General features: G+C 29.8%; 2 protein-coding genes across 2 annotated transcripts in view; one reads left to right on the plus strand and one right to left on the minus strand.

Annotated features, from left to right (window-relative positions):
* LOC148306756 (fidgetin-like protein 1) overlaps nt 1-2,407 on the minus strand; it is a 58,595-nt gene extending 56,188 nt beyond the window's left edge. Inside the window, exon 1 of the mRNA XM_088264467.1 lies at nt 2,345-2,407. The gene's annotated coding sequence lies outside the window, so the exon portion shown is untranslated. The remainder of the gene's footprint in view (nt 1-2,344) is intronic.
* On the plus strand, nt 939-20,856 carry TwdlE (TweedleE). Its single transcript, XM_088264469.1, has 4 exons — nt 939-1,015; nt 13,600-13,763; nt 18,851-19,085; nt 20,235-20,856. The coding sequence occupies exons 1-4, from the start codon at nt 1,001-1,003 to the stop codon at nt 20,334-20,336; spliced, it is 516 nt and encodes a 171-aa protein (XP_088120595.1). The 5' UTR covers nt 939-1,000; the 3' UTR covers nt 20,337-20,856.
* The last annotated feature ends 548 nt before the right edge of the window (nt 20,857-21,404 follow it).

Genomic DNA, 21,404 nt, shown 5'->3' on the forward strand with positions numbered 1-21,404 from the left:
TTTCTTATAAAAAAATAATTATATTATCTCGCATACTAACATATCGCATACTAGCATAACCATATCGATCATTACGAGTATCAGCTTAAAATCCCACTATTTTTTTCTCCGGTAAATTTAAAAATATCTTTTAAATTAATTCACTATTTCTTTAGAGTAATAAAATATACAAAGTAGCAATAATGACGAAGCACGTAGTCATTGTTTTTTTTTTAAACTCATATTTAAATTAGGTTTGGTATAGTTAGGTTAGGTTCGATTGGATTAGATTGAAATAAAGCATTTTTTTAGACTTTCAATTGAGATAAAAAAATAAAAAAATAAAAAACAATTTAAACAGTAGCAAAAAATAAACTGTAGTAAAATAATATAATCAATAATAAACAAAACCCTCTTTTTATAAACAATATGTAAGCAGTAAATATTTTTTTCATACAAGAGTTAATATTGTAAAAATGGAAAAGAATATTTTTTACTTTCTATGTGTGTATATTATGTTAAAATAGATTTATAAAAAAATTTAAGTAAGTAAAAAGAACTCCACCAACAAGACACATAAAGTGACTTGGTGGTTGTCTGCAAAAGAATAATAATTATGTAAATGAATTTATAAATGAATATATGTAAATATATAAAAAACGTAAAATATTTTCAAAAATAATAGTTGCTTTACTGCACGCAAATTATGAACGGAGCGTACGGGTGACGAAAACGGGTTAGAGTATCTCGACTCTACGAGACGCGGCGCGCGTAGATACCTCACGACGCGGCCGACGCGGCCGACGCCGGGGGACGCCCGGGGACGCCCGCCCCCAGAATGGGTTATTACATATATTTATGATACGCGAATAGAATGGTAAAGAGGCACCACGCGCTGGACTCACCCCCACCAAGGCGGCCACTATATAAGGCAGCCTCCTCGGAAGACGGTCATCATTTGTTGCCAGTGTGGTATTGTGACAAGTTCGTTCCAGTTAGTTTAATCAGGACACACATCGAGATGCAGTTGTTCGTGGTAGGTATTCATGTCATATTAGTGAATCGGACGGGTTAATTTTTTCATGAAGTGACATTACAATTTAAGGATGCGCGATTGCAGAAAATGAAAACCAGAAAAAACACCTTAATCACTTTCTTACGCATTTATGCATATTAAATGGAAAAAAAATCATATATTTTCTAATGGTGTTTTTCACGTTTTCATCTTATCTTTGTGATGAAATTTTACTTGATATTGTAGGAAATGTTTGTAATAGAAAAAGAAATACTTAATACTTAAATGACTTTTTACATTTTTTTTTAAAGAACAGAAACGTTCACAGAATGCCACTGCAATTACCTAATGTCTTTTTTAAATCTGTTTTTTTTTAAGTGTACCATATTAGTTATTTAGTAATTTCAGATTACGCTTTTCTTTCAAGCATTTGAAAAAAATGTTACAAGCAAAATAATGTCATAAACCATCCCTCAAATTTATTTATTTATTTATTTTGAAGATAAAGTATTGATGTATTCTTTTGTAATTTGTGCAATATCTTCCAGTAATTTAATAATCGTACAAGTATTTCATAATTAACATTAAGCTACAAAATATTTCACTCTTTTTGTTTACATTTTTTAAAACGATGTCTACGAAACTTATTTCTAAAACTTTTAATTTACGTTAATGGAACATTTATATTTTTATCAAATGTGCATAGTTTTTCTTACACAATATGGTTTGTTTTTAAAATAATTTTAAACTAAAATCGCAAGAAATTATAAATCACTGTATTATTTTACAAATTAAATTATAATTATTAATGCTGTTAGAATGTACGTTTTACTGTATTTCAAATATGGCATTTTTAAAGTTTACATACGTATTATACTAAATAAAATTACACCATAATAGTAGCAGTAGTAGTAAAATTTTACTATAATAGTACACCAAGTATACTATACTATAATTTTTTTTTCATTAAATTATTTTCGATTCAAAATAAGCTAAGTACCCATTTTATTTTTCAAATGATAGGTACAATTTGCCATAAATATTTTAAACACAGTTTTATGATTTTTTTCCTTCAGATCTAAGATTAACTCGCAATTTTGATTTTTCTTTTACTATTTATATTTAATTTGCAAGTATTCATGCGATTCCCGGAATTCTCAAAAATCCCATAATAAAGTACCTAGTGTTGTTATATTTTAAAGAATGTTGATTACAATTGACTGTTCACGTGAAATGTAACTTGTTTGTAAACATATAATAAAATAAATTTTCTTTATAAATTATCATCATTCATTGGAAAGAAAACAACGTTTTCTCTTTAATAAGGAAATGTATAATGTGTGTACTTACTTAATATGTGTGTGCAGATGAGTACAATCACGTTCATATCTCCTTAGTATCAGGCATAATATAGTATCTGTAAGTAAACGAGTTATTAGTAAGCGTGAATTGAATTTTCATGACTCGCGAAAGTAATGACGATTTCAAATTCTAAATTACCAGGATATATAGCTATTTTCACGGCAATATCAACATTATTTATAAATCCGCATTTTTTTCAGTAAATATATACGTTGAGAAACGGTGTATATTGAAATTTTCAAATTTAATTTTTGAAACCCTTTCGTTACGTTTGCTAGAAAAACTTCATATTTTTTAGTATGTAAAATTATAAATATTTTTTTTTAAATATGTTTTTACTCTGTTTTAGTAGTATTCGTAAAAAAACGTATTTATAGCAAGCGTAATAAAAACAATCCACAAAAATAAAATAAATTGAGTTAAAGAAACCATTTTTTTTTAATAAGCACATCCCAAAAAATTCGATATCAAAACTTAACTAAGCTTTAATGTTTCTATAAAATCGTTGACAGGTTTTCGCAAATATTTCAGTAACTGGTTCAGTGAATAATTCATGCTCTTAACATTCTCAGTTTCAACAAAAATAAATATCATAATATAATTTATTGAAAATAAATTCCCTTTTTTATCATATAGGAATAAATGGCTATTTTAAAAATTGTACAAAATACTTTCGGATTATATATTGTATCATAAGTATGCGTCTTTATTCTGAATAAGAAATTCAGTAAAAAAAGACTAGTCGAAATAAAAACTAATTCGGTACATTTTTAAATAACACTCTCCTTATCATCCATCGTTCACTTTGTGTAATACTACTTAAAAAAGTAAAATTACACAAAGTGAACGATGAATGATAAGGAGAGTATTATATTACACACCACAAAGTTAAAAATGCTTTTACATACAAAGCAGATTTTTAAATCTTTTGAAATAGTATCTGTCACGCAAGAAGGTAGGCATATGTAATGTAGCCATGTAGCCTACCAAAAGTATACACATCGACACCTCTAAATGACGCCGTCACACTGCACGGTAAAGAAATAGCGACCGTTTATTTTCTTTTCTCTGAAACGATTTCCGTGTACCACGTGTCAGGGTAGTGGCCGACCTTGTCAAGTTCCAGAATGTCCGACTCAGATCACCACACTACAGACTAGAAAGTCCGGATAGAGATTTTTTCTGAACTTAAGAGAAGCGGAAAAAAATGTACACTGTAATGTAACGAAAAACTGGATGCAATAAAACTATAAAATATGGACCTGGAACATTGCATACTAGAATGAAAAATTGGATGCAATAAAATATTTAATTAAATTATTCCTCTATATTGATCACACGTAAGATGTAAAGTATCGTATGATGTTTATGCCATTCAAAATTTGTCAAAAATAAGGCCTTTTTTAACTTGTACGATTTACACAGATTAATATATATCATCTTCTAAGCTAGATAAACAAAAATACACTTATTTATCTATAAACCTTGCACATATTAAGCACGGGAAATAAAAAATGCAACTTACATCTAAAAAAAACATGCACGATTTTGACGTATTTTCACATATTTTCTTTTTAATTCTCCATTTCAAATATATTAGCTATTCAGAAATGTTTTGTTTATGTCACTGGAGGAAAAAAATTGTTTTTTTTTCATTGTTGTATAGATATATAATTTAGGCAAATCGTTTGTTGGTGTAAAACTTTCAAAATGACTTATTTTTTTAAGTTTTTGTTTTGCACTGTAGATATTAATATTCTGGACTGAAGGAGGTTGCGTTCGTTTAAAAGTGAAATTGCTGACAGTTGCTCGATGCCCGGTTCCATTTAAATTGCTTCACCGCAGACTAATTAAAAACGGTCATTATCTGGACCAAAACAACAAAATATAAGTCCTTATTTTATAACTGTACGCAACTCGAAAAACCACTTTCATTTTTTGAAAGTACCCAATTGCTCGACATCAACTTTCAAACGAATTATGACAAGATCGATGATGGTACGCGAGGAATTTGTAATTATTAGGATATGGGTGTAAACTGGTTCAATGACCATTCTTTCTATTACGAGCACATGCCGTATTTGGAATAGAAGCATGACCACTCGGAGATAAATACATAATACCGCCTGCGCCAGTGCCCGCGCCAGTGCCCGGGATAGTGCCAGCGCCAGTGCCCGCGCAAGCGCCTCGCCTCGGGCGCATCTTAATCATAATCATTAACTGCTTCTGAATTTACATAATTGAATTCATACGTTTTAAAACCAATTATACATCTCTTAAATTCTTGGCTGCATAAATTGTGTCTTCATCACCGAAATAAACGAGAAAGAAACACTCGCTGCGGTGTTAACAGTATATGTGAGGATTCATTCCAAACTAACCTGTAAAGTTTTATTTTAATGTTAATATAAGCATAATAAAAATCGCGAAAGATGTTACTGAATAGATTATTAATAAATTATTTATTTTTATACATTATACATCATAAATCTTCTCAGCACCCAAAGACAAAGTGTTAGCTTAATCTCATATTACATGAAGAAAACATAATTCGTCATCCGCTCCAGATTCCTAGATCTCGGAGTGAAGTAAATTTGAAGGGACACCCGATGGCATAAATAAGAAATACATTTAGGAAAGGTTAGCGGAAGGAAAGGAAGAAGGCAAGAAAAGAGAATAGTGACACTGCTGATATATATACCAGTCCGTTAGGGACTAAATATATAAATCTTCTTCTTACCCTCCGCACCCAATGGTGATTACGGCACTGAACCGCATCAAAGTGGTGTTATCTTGAACGTTTATTGCATGAAGCAAAGAGATCAGCTTCCGGTATCAGTAGTGGATGATATATAAATGTTGTGAACAATCACTTTTTTATTCAGACCCCCTGGCAATTAAACCCGTTGAAATGTCTTTTTTGTTTTTGTTTTTAAATTATGTTCGAGCATACCTTAGTTTAGAATTAGGCCCCACACATCATAAATGGCTTGTGCTGTTACACATTGTTATTTTGACGAATTGTTGCTGGCGCAGATAAACAAAACAACAGTGAAAGTCTGATGATTAGTGCAGGCAAATGCATACGTTTAAAATGTCACTTTCCATGCGCATGAAAACGATAATCGGTTAAATTTACTATTCACATCTAACGATCTAACCCCAGATTCTATGTCACGGTCGCAGAACACATACGAGTAGTAATTTAGTTCTTAGTCATAGAAGAGCGAGCGCGTTCGGAGGTTTGTATTTTTTCAGCAATTAACACTAGTCTGATAACACGCTGAAACTTTCAGGATGTTTCTCAACATCTGTTTCACTTTTTCTATGTCAGTGTGTAAGTAATATAAATCACGCGACCATTGAAACATACGCTTTCTACATCATGGATAGTAAAATCAGGATACAATTTTATGTTGTTTCACATTTTCAATCGTAGTTTAAAAAAAAAATGCTTTGCAAGAACGGATCTGTCAGGAAGCCTAGATGCTTTTGTATCAGATCTGGGCATGCGGTGGGACAGCTTTCAATATATACGCTTTCTACACAAAGTTTTGTTTTGTTATTTTGTTTTCATTTTAACGATTTTGAGCTCTGCCCCTAATGGCTGCAACAACTGTTATTTATTCCAACTTTGTATATCTTAATTATTAAATAAGTTGATAATACGATTATAAATGGATCTTTATTAAGTGATTTTAAACCACGTTAATAGGTTACAAAATCCAAAATCACTAAGTTATTGCATCAGAATATTTTTATTCAGTCTAATCTAGCGAGGTGCTTAAAATTTCTTACTCCGTTAAAACTTTGTCATCATTATCACATTATCAGACTAAACACCTACCGATTAACTTTTTAGCATAAATAAAACAATAAAAACACACTTTTTCGTATTTCATAAAAAATCAATTATACAGATATTTATTAAACATGTAAATAATCATTTTAATTAGTCTCATAAAATGTCAATTTAATTATTTTTGAGTCTTGGAATGAGTTAATAATACCTTTATCCACAAAATTTATTGATAATGTTTTTTTTTGTATAAAATATATGTTTAACTATCTATCATTTCATTCTTCATTTATTTCTTTTAGCTCTCCCCCTTAACTCCTTTCCTGATCCTACTTCCTTTGCCTTCCTTGCTCTCATCAATTTACAGTTGATTTAATATTTAATTTTGTAATTGTTCGTTTAATCGTTTTCCAATTCTTTGTAATTAATGATTTTTGCTTATTTTTATTGATACTTTTAGGTAGAAGCACTATATCTGGCTTCTAATTATAAACGATTATAAAAAGCTCAAACTTTTCAAATGCATCAATATACTGTTTTTGGTGTGTTGGAATAAATTGCTTCTTTGCATCAAAAACTCCAATTTTCATTTTTTCTGTACAAGAAGGTAAAATAAATGAAAAAATGTAAAAAGTGCATATTTTTCTTTTATATAAATTGCATTGTATATACCAAACTGCAATGTACCTACATTGTAGATTAAATTTCTTACTACGAATAAATTTGTTTTAAGGTTCATTGTCAGGCCGGTTTAAGCTCGACTGGGCGCAAAGAGCTTTGGGTAATAATAACCGGTCAAGTTACAGAGAGCCGAAAAACCGGATATTAAAATCATAAAACTGTATCGCTTTTTTGTTTTAAGAACCAAGTCACTATCACTTTTCACCGCAGAACGAGTCGCATGCGTTATGTAATTATTCAATTATTAGATCACAAGAAACGTGTATAAATATACATATATTAAAGATATTATCTCTATACTTATACCTCCGTTTAATTATTTTTTTAATAACGTAATAAAGATGTATTGCTACTGTTAAATTTTACAGTCTTAAATTTTACACTATAATACATCGCTTACAACTTTCTTTGTATTGGTATGTTATAGTTATATATATATTAATTAATTTTATAAAAAGTGGTATTTGAATGAACTTGTATCCATGAAAGGGTTGCGTAGTAGGTCTTTGTAGGCTGGTTTATATTTTTTTGATACCATGAGTAAAAATTGGGTTTCACCATTTTATATGTTTTATTTAATTTTTCGTATACCTCAAATTAAACTTAATTTACTCAATTCTGGTTTGATGACATTGATATTGGAATAAAATTTACATTCTAAATTTTGAAACTAACTGCGATTAATGTTTTTAATCATTTATAATTAGAACAAAAAAATAGATTTAACGATATTCTTAATATTATTAATATTTAAAGAATTTACTTTGTGGTAGTGTCATTTTACTTTTTTTTTTCCATAAATGTTAATAATATTAGTATAACGGTGAGTGGTTTTATACTAATATTATTAACATTTTCGTTAAAAAAATTAAGTAGATTTAACTAAATTATAGGATTAAGTCGACACATAAATATGTGTCACAGTTTTCCAAAAGAACTCGAGAGTAAAACGAAATATGGATCTATAACCTGCTTCTATTGTTTATAAATAGAAGCAGGTTAAAGATCCATATATATATATATATATATATATATATATATATATATATATATATATATATATATATATATATATATATATATATATATATATATATATATATATATATATATATATATATATATATATATATATATATATATAAATATATATTTATATATATATATATATATATATATATATATATATATATATATATATATATATATATATATATATATATATATATATATATATATATATATATATATTGTTTAATCTCTGAATGTTTTTTAATAGTTTTATAACATAAATGTGGAATTGTTTAATTGTTTTTTTTTAACGTAACTATTTTTTGTTAATGTAATGTAATGTAGTGTTTATTATTGTTAATGTAACTATTGTTTATTATATAATTTTTTATATGTAAGCTGCACGATTTCCGAATAAATAAAAATAAAATAAAACAAAAATAAAAAAATTAAATAAAAAAGAATAAAAATATGCAAGAAAGAGGTATCAATAATGGTGGTAGATTGAGATGAAATTGATCTTGTCATACGGCCTTGTACTACAATAGAATACTCTAGAGGAAAATAAATAATTATGAATTAATTCATCCAATAAGCTTTGTAAAATATGTCATTGACAAGCAAAATCCCACCACACTTTTAAAATTTTAAAGTATAAATATGTATGCTAAAAATCAATTTTGCTTGAAATACCGCATTTCCCTCAATAATATTAAACATAAACATAAAATCCCCTGTTTCGCGAAATATAACATACATTTTTAAGCCATGCATTACTTTTAACCGATAAAAGTTCATTTAATAAATTATAATAAAATAATAATAAAAACAATATGTCCAGTATGTTTTCAATATGTTGCTTGAGTTTTTTTTACATTTTGAATTCATTACTTTGATTACTGTAGAATCATCAGTCAACCAGTTTTGACTGTAAACACAATAATTTACAAAACTTTCAAATCGATAAAAAATTGATATCTAGAATATGATGTATGCAGATTATCTATCTAATATCTATATGGGCCAAAAAAAAGGCGAAAGTCACGAGTGAAAAATTACAAGTCGTGGTACATTTATGTACCCCAAAGAAATTGTCAGTTCAACTAAAAAGCATTAAATTCAATTCCTTTCTAACACGGTTATGAATATTATTAGCTCGGCCGCAATTTTTCGCAAATGCATATAATTGGTCGTGATGTACTTATTAAAGTACGCGCACGGCGAAAGTGTAGGAAGAGTCACTTCCTACATACTCGTATTACAGGTGCACTAGAACAATGTTCCACGACCACTGAATAGCTTAATAGCTACACATATTATTTTTTATACGTACATACGAGAACGACGTATCACAAATATTTTAAACGGTGTTTGAAAATGATGCGGAATGCATCTAAATACGTGTCACAATAGATTTTAAGTAATAGTGATATTTAATAAGTAAAACTTGAATTAAAAATGGATAGATTTTACCACAAAGTGGTTACTGAATCAATTAATGAAAATAGCGGAATTTTCAAGAAATTGTTCAATGAGACACGCATAATTTTTATTTTGATTGTTTTTCATATGGTAAACATGAATAATTTTAAGACTAAAAAATTCATTTTTTTTAAGAGTATTACGTTAGTGAAATCTGATGATTTTTTTGAACAAACTATATTTTTGGATCTAGTTTTGAAAAATTAAATAGGAAAATATTTTCAGTGTGTTTAAAACGTTGTACATACACAAATACCGGATTCAACTTCACAATGGATTAACATTTTTTATTGATATTTCAACAGACATAAAGAAGTTATTGAGATAGGAATATAGAAATGTTAACATTTACAAGGCTAACGATCCGTCATTGGCTGGTTTAAGTGATCAAGCTTTGCAACATTTTCTATTCTAACCACTATCCAGTATTTTGGTGCAAAGAGTCGAACGCACCGAAAATACAATTTTTACTTTGAAGTTACGGATTTTTAGCTAAAATTTCCTGAAATAGTTCGAAATTTCAAGTTATGGTATATACATCTTTAAAGATGTATTATTTTACTTATTTAGTATCTGTTATAAACAAGAAAAATGTAATTTTCTTTCAATTCTGAAAATGTATTGTGATGTTTTATGTGAAGAATTTTTATAACTTCCTAAATTGTCATTTACCGCTTCAGCTATGATGGCGAGAAATACTTAGCTTCCGTAGATCTTGCCAGATTGATGAAACATTAGCGAGTAAACGATTCATTATTACATTATAATTGTGTATTAGGTCCACGTCCATACGTAATACATAAATACATTCTGATAAGTATGCTATGGTCACAGTGCTCGGTCAAGTATTCTCGTGTGAAATTCATAATGACAGGCCCTCAAATTGACCCGAGTGAATAGTTTTGGAGATTGTGGCACGAATTTCACGGACGTTTCTTTCCATTTAGCGTGAAAACGGTTTCACTTATGCATGTTTGCAGAAACAAAGAGAAAATCAATTAGGTGATTAAGACTGAAGCATACTTCTCTGCGAGCCAAAGGAATCGCTCTGCATTTTAAGTACGTTCGGACGATTATTGCACAACTATTGGTTACACGGATTTTGGAAGATTTGCATAATAAAATAAACTGCTGTTAGACGAAACAATGCTGTAGGTCTGATGCAAGTCGTAAAGGCTCACTTTTTGTAAACTGAGCTCAATAATGTATATTCAATTCTATATTTACAAACAGATTGTATGAATTTATTTTTCAAATATAATTTATAATTCATATATTTATGAAATCAGTACCAGTCATATGAGGAGTCAGGATCATTTAACCTTTCCGGGAGTACAAAAATTGATGCCCGACTTTCTCTGGGGAGTGGGTTCTTTTTCATGAAAATTTTTTTTTTCATTAAATTGATGTATTATGAAAATAGGAAGTATGTTAATTTTTTTTTTAAAACACCCATTTTAAGTATTTTTCAATTATGACAAAATGTCGTTGCTATACAAGTTACATCATACTAACTGACAGACGGACTTCGACGTTCAATAACGTCCATAGACCATCCCAGACTGGTAAAATATATTTTTAAGAAGTATCATTTAAATCAATATTTTTATATTTTGACCAAAGAAATATTCATTTTACTCTTAAAACGTTCGAAAGGAGTTATTTTTACATAAAAAATGAATAATTCTAGTTGCTTGCAAAAAAAACTATCATTAACGTGGAAATGGAAATCATTAATGGAAGCTTCATTAGTTTTAATAAACTAATGAAGCTTTAGTCGTGAATCGCGGAATTCATTTGATTCTTAATTTAATTTCACTTTCCACTCGAGTCTGCGGTGTGCGCCATTATAAGAAGAATTCTCCAAACAAATAATAACGTGTAATGTCATCTAATGAAAGGGATAAGATTTTTCTTTTCACTACTAGGAACGGATTGTTCCCACATATGTAATGCATATAGACATTAGTCTTCACACATTGTATAAATATCAATAGCTAAAGACCAAAAAACGCTAAATTATAATGAACAATGTAACCAGTGCTTCCTATCAGCGAGATATTACGGTGTATAGAAAAAAAATCTATTCATTGGCGAAAGAAATGGAAGAGTTTGTATTCATACTTGAATTACTTAAGTAGGTACCTCAATTATGATTTTCGGTAAATTACGAAGTCAAAGACGACATATTACCATTTGCTACCACCTATTTCGTTAACATTGTTTTTTGGTTCACGGTCATTTTCGACACTTTTAAAGCGGTCACTCCATCAAGTATTACTAGCAGCACTTTGAAACGTACTCATAAATCATAAATTTCAATTTGTAACAAAAAATAAACAAATAATAACGTTCGCAATATTTAGTCAAAAGGCATAAATAAAATATAAACCCGTCGATGGGTTTTCACCATTTAAATTTATTTGCCTACTTTTCCTATACTATTGTTAAGAAGTTTACAAGTTAACTGTAAACACCTTAAAATACCATTAACTAAAGAATGAACAGCATGAAAACTACCATAGAGAAAAAATGTTATCAAGAACAAATCATACGATTGTACAGTGTCTATCTACATTTATTGTTATAATTTTACTAACAAGGAAAAAAATGTGTGTAATAAAATAAAAATACGAGAATTGAGTAACGTAAAACGAGGTATTTATGCGCCGTGCGTAGTTGGGTAGACGCTCGACTGCAAAACTGGCGTCGCGGGTTCGATCCCGCCAAGTGCAAAATAAATTCAATTGATCTGGGTGTTTGTGATGTGTTCACATACAACTTCCCTTTATTTACTTTTCAAGACAAGCTTCTAAAAAAGCAGAAAAGCTTTGCGGGTTTTTCCTTTAAATATAATCGCTCGATTTAAATCGTAATATACAAATGTTTAAATGTTGTAATCAATGTTGGACGGTAAAATATTATAAATTATTAGATGTATAGAAAAAAGGTTGGAAAACACTAATTCAACGACGTATTGCAGTAGCTAGTGTTATTAAAAAAGTTACTTGATGATGAACTGTTACGCCTCTTCTTACGAATACTCTTCTCTATTTTTCAAAGTAAATTCCTCTTATTAACGACCGTCGACCTGTATTAAAACGGAATATTCTAATATATTGTGAATTGTGTTTCATAACAGAACTTAAATTATTATTAGTATTACACAAATCTCGTCTATCATCAATGTTCTCATTGTGTTGTGTAATGTAATGAACGGAGTATATTTGGTTGCCATTATTAATTTACGACTTCCTTTCAATATTGCACAAATATAACACAGATTGCGCAACGAGTGAAGGGTGTGTAATTTTACCATAATTTATATTTCATTTTACCCAAACAAAAATGTAACAATTTAATTACGTGAATATTTCAATTTTATTCAATAAAAAAAAACAATAAACATGGAACATGGGAAGATACCAAATATGAAATAATATGCTTTGATTTTTCATTTATCTACTCAAAAGAAAACGTTTACGTTTTATATATCACAAATCGAAAAATTTGAATATTTTCGTAAATATACATTGTTAGGAAAAAAATCATTCACATAATACTATATTTTTCTAATTAAGGGACACTTTTAAATGTTCGTAACTCTACGTTAACAGAAACTATGCTAAATCAGAAAAGCTGATTTGAATAATGCTTAAAAGTATTACTGAATTAATCTGACGCGATATTTAACTTGAGAAATTGAAAAATATTTAAAAAAATATATTTAAACGGTGGAAAATATATGAAAAATTATGAAGGCATTCACATTTTATATTTATGCTAAAACTTGTATTTGTTTATTACGTATTTGTTTATTATAAAGTCCAATCAAATTAATTATTTCTTAAACGATCATTTACTTACTTCACAATAATTCCAAAGTAAACATTTTCCACACAATTTTTTTGTGAATCGAAAAAGTATTTAGGTTCACAAGAATTGGCGGTGGTGATATGATTTACACAATCTTTTGGTGTTTTTATTACATTGATCATAAATACTTTGATTTTCAATCTGTAAAATTGACACAGAATACATGTTTAATAATGTAAATTTTATCGTAAATATCATTTTCACTTTGCAAGTAATATTTTCATTAAAATGGAATTGAAACCAATAAAATATTTTCCTTCGGATTCTTTTTTGTCGATTTTTATTATTATTGATTTCATGCATTATAATTGTAATATCCGTCTAAACAAAATTTGCCTTAAAAGTATTGTATTTTGTATTGACTGTTATCTTACTAAATTCGCTTTTGTTTCAGGTGGTATTCGCAGGGCTTCTAGCCGCAGTGTATGCGAGGCCAGAGCCTCCCTCAAGATACGGCCCCCCCGCCCCAGTGTACGGCCCCCCTGCCCAGGCCCCCGTCATACATAAACACGTATACGTGCACGTACCACCACCAGAGCCAGAATACTACGCTCCCAGGTACGATAAAAACTCGCATTTAATTTGAAAAACAAAGAAATCGTATTGAAATAAAATCCTACGATATGTTATTGTTATAGGGTGTGACTGGTGTTTGTAGGCCGTGGTCATACTGGGAGCAAAAGCATAACACCGTAGCGAATAGCATTATCTAATATTTCTATGGACTTATTCAAATAATAAATATTTTCATCTGTTGACGAAATCACTATCTGCAAAATTTTCGCCTAAAAAAATGTTATGAAATTTACGGGTATTTTAATTTGGTCGATTTTACCTTAATAATAAAATAAACAGGGTAAATTAGACCACCTACCCAACCATACGAAACAAAAAGCAAAAATATATTATTTATATAAAACCCTTATCCGCACCCAAATGGTGCATAGGGCACTGTCATATAAACGCAGTGTTATCTTGATCGTTTATACATGAAGGAAAGGTGACCAGCCTTCCGAATAAATATTACAGTGAAAAAATCACTTATATTTATTTTACCCCCCTTAAGAATCGAAGCCGGAACCTCCAGAACGGTAGCCGAGCGTGCTGATTATTACACTACGGAGGCGGACCATACGAAACAAAAAGCAAAAATATATTAACCAAACATAAAAACAAAGCATAAGTAATTTTTGATGATTATTTAGATGTAATAGTTTTGAGTGAATTATTGGAATAATTTTGAATAACAACATGGGTCAATTCATTATTTTTGTTAGTATATAAACTGTAACATATTTTTTGTACTAATAACCATCAATCAAAATATCTCCAAGGTCGAAAAGTGACTAGACCAACGTCCTTGTCAAATACACAATAGATAGGCATTTATTTTAATATCTGCAGACGAGACATGCAAATGTCTATTGACATTAAAACGAAAACCTGCCAAGATTATCCTTACAATCGTTTAACAATGACTTATTCGCTATTTTTAACCCACAGTTATGTAAATATAGATTTATTTAAATAAGCAAACTTCAACGATAATGGATTTTAAAATACTCGTACCTAGTAGTTAATATAGTTTAGTTGACATACACGTGTTTTTTTTAAATAGTCTAATGAGTACTCGATTGGGGTGGCATTTGTTATTTTTTCTCTTTTTATATTTTTTCAGCTTAAGTTTTTTATGTCAAATATATCAGGAGCTAGTAGTAGGCACTACGCGACTAAACTCGTGAATGTTTTTAGATTCGATCACTTAAATTTGATTGGTGATCAGATTTAAGTGATCGAATCCAAAAACCGAATTAACTTAAATAAGTCATCGTTAAATTCGGTTTTTCTTATTCATTCGCCCATCACTGATGTTTTTATCCGAAAACTAAAAATCTTTTGAATGAATTTTGGATAGAGAATTTAAATGCTTTTGAAAATACTTTTATAAGTGTCTCAAAAATAAGCGTAATCTGGTATTATATTTTTTATAGACAATTGTATGTTCTGAGCATTTATGAGGAAAAAATTCATTAAGGTTTTTTAAATGAAAAGTTGTTATTATTATTTTGGTATTGTATTTTGTCTGGCACACTGGAATTGTAAAAATAGCGTTAGTTGTATGGATTTAAAGATTATTTGTTTAAATAAGTTTGGGAAGCTAACCCTTCTATTTGTTCTTGCTTTGGATATCATGTGACACGGTTTGAAACAACGCGACATTTTCTAGCAACCTGCCTACGAGAGCTACGTTTTTGAAAACACTTAATAAGTAAGCAGTCAAGACTCACGCAACTCGGTGATCCTTCATTGTATCGACGACAATACTCGCACATTAGGATTCCTGGGAGGTAAAGCCTAATGAATGAAACGACTGTTCACAATGTCACTTGCATAACTTTTCACTTTCGCTAGTCCTAATGTATTCACCACAGGAGTACATGACAAACGACTCGCTACCTAATTGAGTGTGTTGAGGTCGAAGATGTCGCTAGTAATAATTTATTCTGTGTGTAACACATTACAAAATAAAAACGCGAATGCACTTACACCACGTAACTGTGTCGTTCATATAACGTAACGTATTAAATTGTCACAACAAATTAGTGACAACACCAATTTGATGTAAATCGTTACTTAGGGCAGTGACATTACCTCTTCGAAGTAGAGTACCTGCCTACATCGTATAGGTACCTGATTACGGTGACCAATAAAATAATGTTGCTACTGTATTTGTAAATGATAGTTTTTTTTTAATAAAATGGGTTGTTTAATAGAACTTTGGAAATAACTAACACTTAGGGCATCTAATTTTAATTTATATTAAAACAATATATTACATACTTTCGGTTAATATGATTTTTTCATTTGTTTTGGAATCTTTTTTTTCACAATTTAAAATTTTTTGATTTTTCTGTATTTCAGTAACTATTTTATATTTAATATTTTTTTGAGTTTTTATTTTTTTTATTTTTGACGCTGGTCTAAAATAAATATGTGATAAACTTATGTTAATCTTTTCCAGTTCCAAAAAATACAACTCAAGTATGTACTAAATATAACATAAAGTAGGTATTTTCAAACTTCTTCATATCATGAGGAAGTTGTACAATTTTAAGCTGAAAATACGGTGTTTGAAAATGATGCGGAATGCATCGAAACACGCGTCACAGTAGATTTTAAGAAATAGTGGTATTTACTAAGTATTTTTTTAAATTAAAAATGGATAGGTTTTACCACAAAGTGACTGCCGAATCAATTAATTATAATATATGACCGTTCACTCAGAAGTTAGCGTTTGATCGATATGAAGAAAATATACCCATTAAGTGTTTCGTCTTCAAACCTTTAAAATATTATGGATAAATATCATCTTTCAGGATTTACAGATTCGTCAAAAAGACAAACTGATTTGCAAATTCCGAAATATCCCGTTAAACCATTGTTCAGAAACATAATAAAAACCTAGTACTTATGTATTGGGTATGTAATCAAAAGTTTCTAATTCACTTTTGCAATAAGTTTCTGAATCCCCATTACGGAGGCTGCACTTTTATGTACCCATTGTGTTGTTACGCTTTGGTATATTCCTTTCTTTTGTTGAAAATTAATATGGCGTGGAAATGTAATAAAAATTACCAAATAAAATACCCCGAGCGTGTAAGCTCACAATCTTTCCTCGATAGCATCTGTAATTAGAACCTCATCTATTTTAGCAACAGTTCCATCTCATGGCCTCCGCTACTTTTCTTTAAATTTCCTTTTTTTATATGGAAAGATTAAAGTCATTATAAGTAATCTCATATAGATGTTGTTTTTAAATTATTTATTTTTAACTAATATTAAGATTTATTGCATAATATACTGCCCTTTAAAAAAGATAAATAATAATATTTATTAATATTTATTACACATATTTATCGTTGTCTGATAACACGTTTTTATTACATCGTAAAAGTTTTGAAAAAAAAACATATTAATTTTTTATTGAACACGTAAATTTCTGATGTTATTTAATTTTTAGATACGTAGACTGACTGTATTGTATTTTTCGTATATTTTGCATTAAAGCATTTAAAAAAAATACTGTGTATAAAAACGTACTTTAAAGTTTGGATTATTATTTTTTTTAAGAGATATATTTGTGTTTTTATTATGTACACAAATATTTCAATTTCATACTATTTCTGTGAGTCTAAGCGGCTCATTATTAGAAATAGGTATCAAATTGTGGTAGAGTGAGTTCGAACCGAGAAACTCTGACTTAAGAGTCTGCGATACTAACCACGGGACCACAACCCGACAGCAGTATTCAGTTACATATTTAACATTCATTTAAAGAGGACTATGAATACTACTTTAATGAAAGTGACATCTCTATGTTATATGGTAAAAAGGTATTACCTGGATTACTTACTATCGACACTACGTTACTTGCATATTGTATGCCTCTATTCATTTTAAATAATACTATTATGTAATATTGCGATACAATGCAATTGTAATATGTCCTTAAATTTAATTGGACAATCAAATTGGCCGATAGATTTTGATGTGAAATTTACATTATAAACAATCTATTGATATGACTCAACAAGGGACTTCAATTTTACATTTGCGTATTGGAAATATTAGTTGGAACCTCATAGAATATTGTAAGGCCGATTGGAAAAGCGTTCATAGGGAAATGATGATCATATTGCATACGTTACTGCACAGGCGTTTAAAATAGTAATTACCTACTAGTATTTGGCACACATTACCGGACAATTTCTGTTTATACTCATTGCTCAAGCGTCACTTGATTACAGAAATATCCAAATTACTTAATTATACATAGCATCTAAAGAGATTTCAGACTTAACATCTTAAGATTCTTGGCATTAAGTTATACCTAGTGTGTAAGCAAATATTTAAAATTTGATTTTCGTAAAACATTTGTTTCTGTTACAAAAGTTATAATTAAAATACCTACTTACTTATACAATATAATGGCAAAATCCAGAATTTCACATGTCGTAAAAATTCTTAATGGCATAAATTAAAATCGAGATAAAAACGGTAAGATGAAATATTCAATTTATGTTCAATGTTACCCAGATTTATTAACGAAAATCATTATATATTTGAGTGTTGCAGATAAACGATTTTAGGATCAATCAAAATAAATCAGTTTCAATAAATAGATAAATTATTTCATATTACTTTTTGACATCTCAACATACATGAAGAAAAATATGGAAGTCTGGGCATTTACGGGGCTTACGACCGTCATAGGCTGGTTTAAGTGATCACTTTACACACGTGTAACATTCATCAATCTATCCATGATTGACAACCACATTAGTCAAATTTTTAGAAGTTCCATATATATCATCCAATTTTGAAACATTGTACTTGAATCACTAGAATTTTCACTAGAGACTATTGGTGAGATGAAAAAGCTTTATTATTGAGCAGAAACTCTTTCATTTGTGAACAAGTATTTGGACACACTCAAAATGTTGTACTTCATTTTTGTTCAATATTGCCCAGATTTATTGTATGAAAATCATTATTATTTGAGTGTTGCTGAGAAACGATTTTAGAATCAATCAAAATAATTTAGTAAAAATTAATAAATATTTTTTTTATTTATTTTTGTTCAGGAAACCAATCGCCGTACCTCCCCCCCAGAAGCACTACAAGATAGTATTCATCAAGGCCCCAACTGCGCCGACACCCACCGCTCCCATCATCCCGCTGCAGCCGCAGGATGAGCAAAAGACACTCATCTACGTCCTGGTGAAGAAACCAGAGGAACAACCCGACATTGTCATCCCAACTCCATCTCCGACACAGCCCTCAAAACCAGAAGTCTACTTCATCAGATACAAGACACAGGTGATGCAAAATGTTTATTTATTTAAACTTGCAATATTCCTTTTACTGATTCATAGTTCAATCAATGATTTCCATTTAATAACAAAATTCTTATTTATTATTTTTTTTTTTTATTTAAACTTCATGTACAGAAAATAAATAAGTACATTGGCGGGCTTATTGCCAAAAAGCAACAGCTTCCAACCAACCAAAACAGACTAGTGATATTGGTCAAAACGTTTGATACCACATACTTATCGTTATACAGGAGAAATGACTAACTACCAAAACGTAAAATGTTCAGGAGGGTCATTTAAGTCACTTTTGCTTGGCAAGAAAATAAACACCAATGCAGTTAGTCATTTTTAACAAATCAATATACTATACTTCCAAGTTTAAAATCCTTTGGGATTTTTTTCATGGCAATATTATTACAATCAGCTTGTAAGATATAAAATAATCAATGATCACGTTTTGGCAAAAAATGCACTTGGTCACTTTCTCCTGTATGACTACGATAAAGCTGTTTGCAATCAGAGGGTAGATAGTACTTGAACATAAAAAAAAACATAAATTACAAATTTATGATAATAAGGAAGGCAAAGGAAAAGGGCAGTTGAGAAAAGGAGGTAGAGGGAAAAACTGAGGGAGGAAGTTTGATGGACAGTTAGGATTCTAATGATAGATAGTAATGTCCCAGACGTTTCTTAAAAGTTATTAGAGAATGTGCATTTTTAACAAGGCGAGGTAATTCATTCCATAGTCTGGTCGCTTGTACAGAGAAGTAATTACTGAAGAATGATGTGTTATAGCGAGGAATGGAAAGTGTTCTTTCTTGGGACGAACGAAGTGACCATGATCTGAGAGGTATATAAATTTTTCATCAAGATATTTAGGTTCAAAAAGTTCTAATATAAAAACAGATAACCTAGCCACGGCCAGCTATATTTTTCATATAAAAAATAGACGGGTATGGTATAAGTTTGACTACGCATTTTTATCAATTATTGCGCGGTATGATCGATAATCCTGAAATTATCCGGAGCGTTGGTCTGTATGTTCCCAATAGTCACCTAAGACATCATCGGCAGTCATAAATTAGTTTAGTGTATATTTGTTTTATTTTCTTAAACAAAGTGTTTATTATAATACCGACTTATACAATTTCAGAAACAAGAGGGGTACCCCGCTGCCGCCCCCCCTGCCGAGTATGGACCTCCCCCGAGCAACGAGTATGGACCCCCCGCTTCAGGTGGAGATGGACCCTACTAAGCCAACATCACCCATTCATTTCATCAACTCATCTACACAAACATCTACACCTAAAAAATAGCAATTTTAGAGTTAAACTGAATTAATAAATTATAAATAAAAATAAAATGATTCGGATAAGGTGTAATCAGAAAAATAATTTATTCGGGATTTCGCATTTATTTAAAATATTAAATATTTATTTTTCCAATGTATTTTCGTTTAATTTTGGCACTTCGCGTGCCAGAATAACAAATTGAATAAATTTGTGACTGTTATTTTGTAATTGCAATTTTTTTCATAGGAGAATATTTGACTTATGGTCGAGTGTTGAATGAAAAATATCATAGTAGGAATTAATAAATAAAATGATGTCTCTGTAAGTGTTCATGAAAACACATTAAATCCGTGTAGTAGTGTTTGTATTTATTATTTTCATGTGTACATAATACATTTTAAATATTTTTTTATAGACTGCATCAAATTGATGTAAATGTATTTTTATTTTTTATTTTTGTAATAAATTTGCTTTACAAAACAACTGATGTTTGTTTTATTGACTTATACCATACACTTATTTAGTAATGAGCCTCAGTGAAGCTGACAAACAAAAGAAGAAGAAAAACAACCGCTCGATGGAGTCCACAACTAAAATAAAATGTCGTTAGATCCAAAATCTTGTGTTTTTTCTTAAGTTTTGACTTTTACTTCCGAAATCTCACAAAAACCAAAAACCGTACTTTTTCCTTTAAAAATCCTAGCTACATTCTTTTTAACCCCCTTTCACTTATTACTATTACGATAAATAATAATAATAATAATTGACCCTCAAATTAAGTTTTCCTTCCAAAAAATGTGGAGTGTAATCTCAACCCAATAATTCGGTAGATTTTACCGAGCGTAAGGCCTTCTAAGCGCGAAGATAGCTTGAAAATGTTTGTGGTCGGTTTAAGCTTCAGATAATAGTAAGGGTAACATAAAAAACACACATTAATATTTTGGTACATTAATTCCACAAATAATTAAATCCAGGTATCCAATCCAGACAATCCCTTCACTTCGAGAACACTTCACTTCACTTTGAATCTT

The sequence above is a fragment of the Brachycentrus maculatus genome, unplaced genomic scaffold, assembly GCF_059751285.1.
Source record: "Brachycentrus maculatus isolate JH-2025_06_01 unplaced genomic scaffold, ASM5975128v1 h1tg000227l, whole genome shotgun sequence".
Taxonomy (NCBI): Eukaryota; Metazoa; Arthropoda; class Insecta; order Trichoptera; family Brachycentridae; genus Brachycentrus; species Brachycentrus maculatus.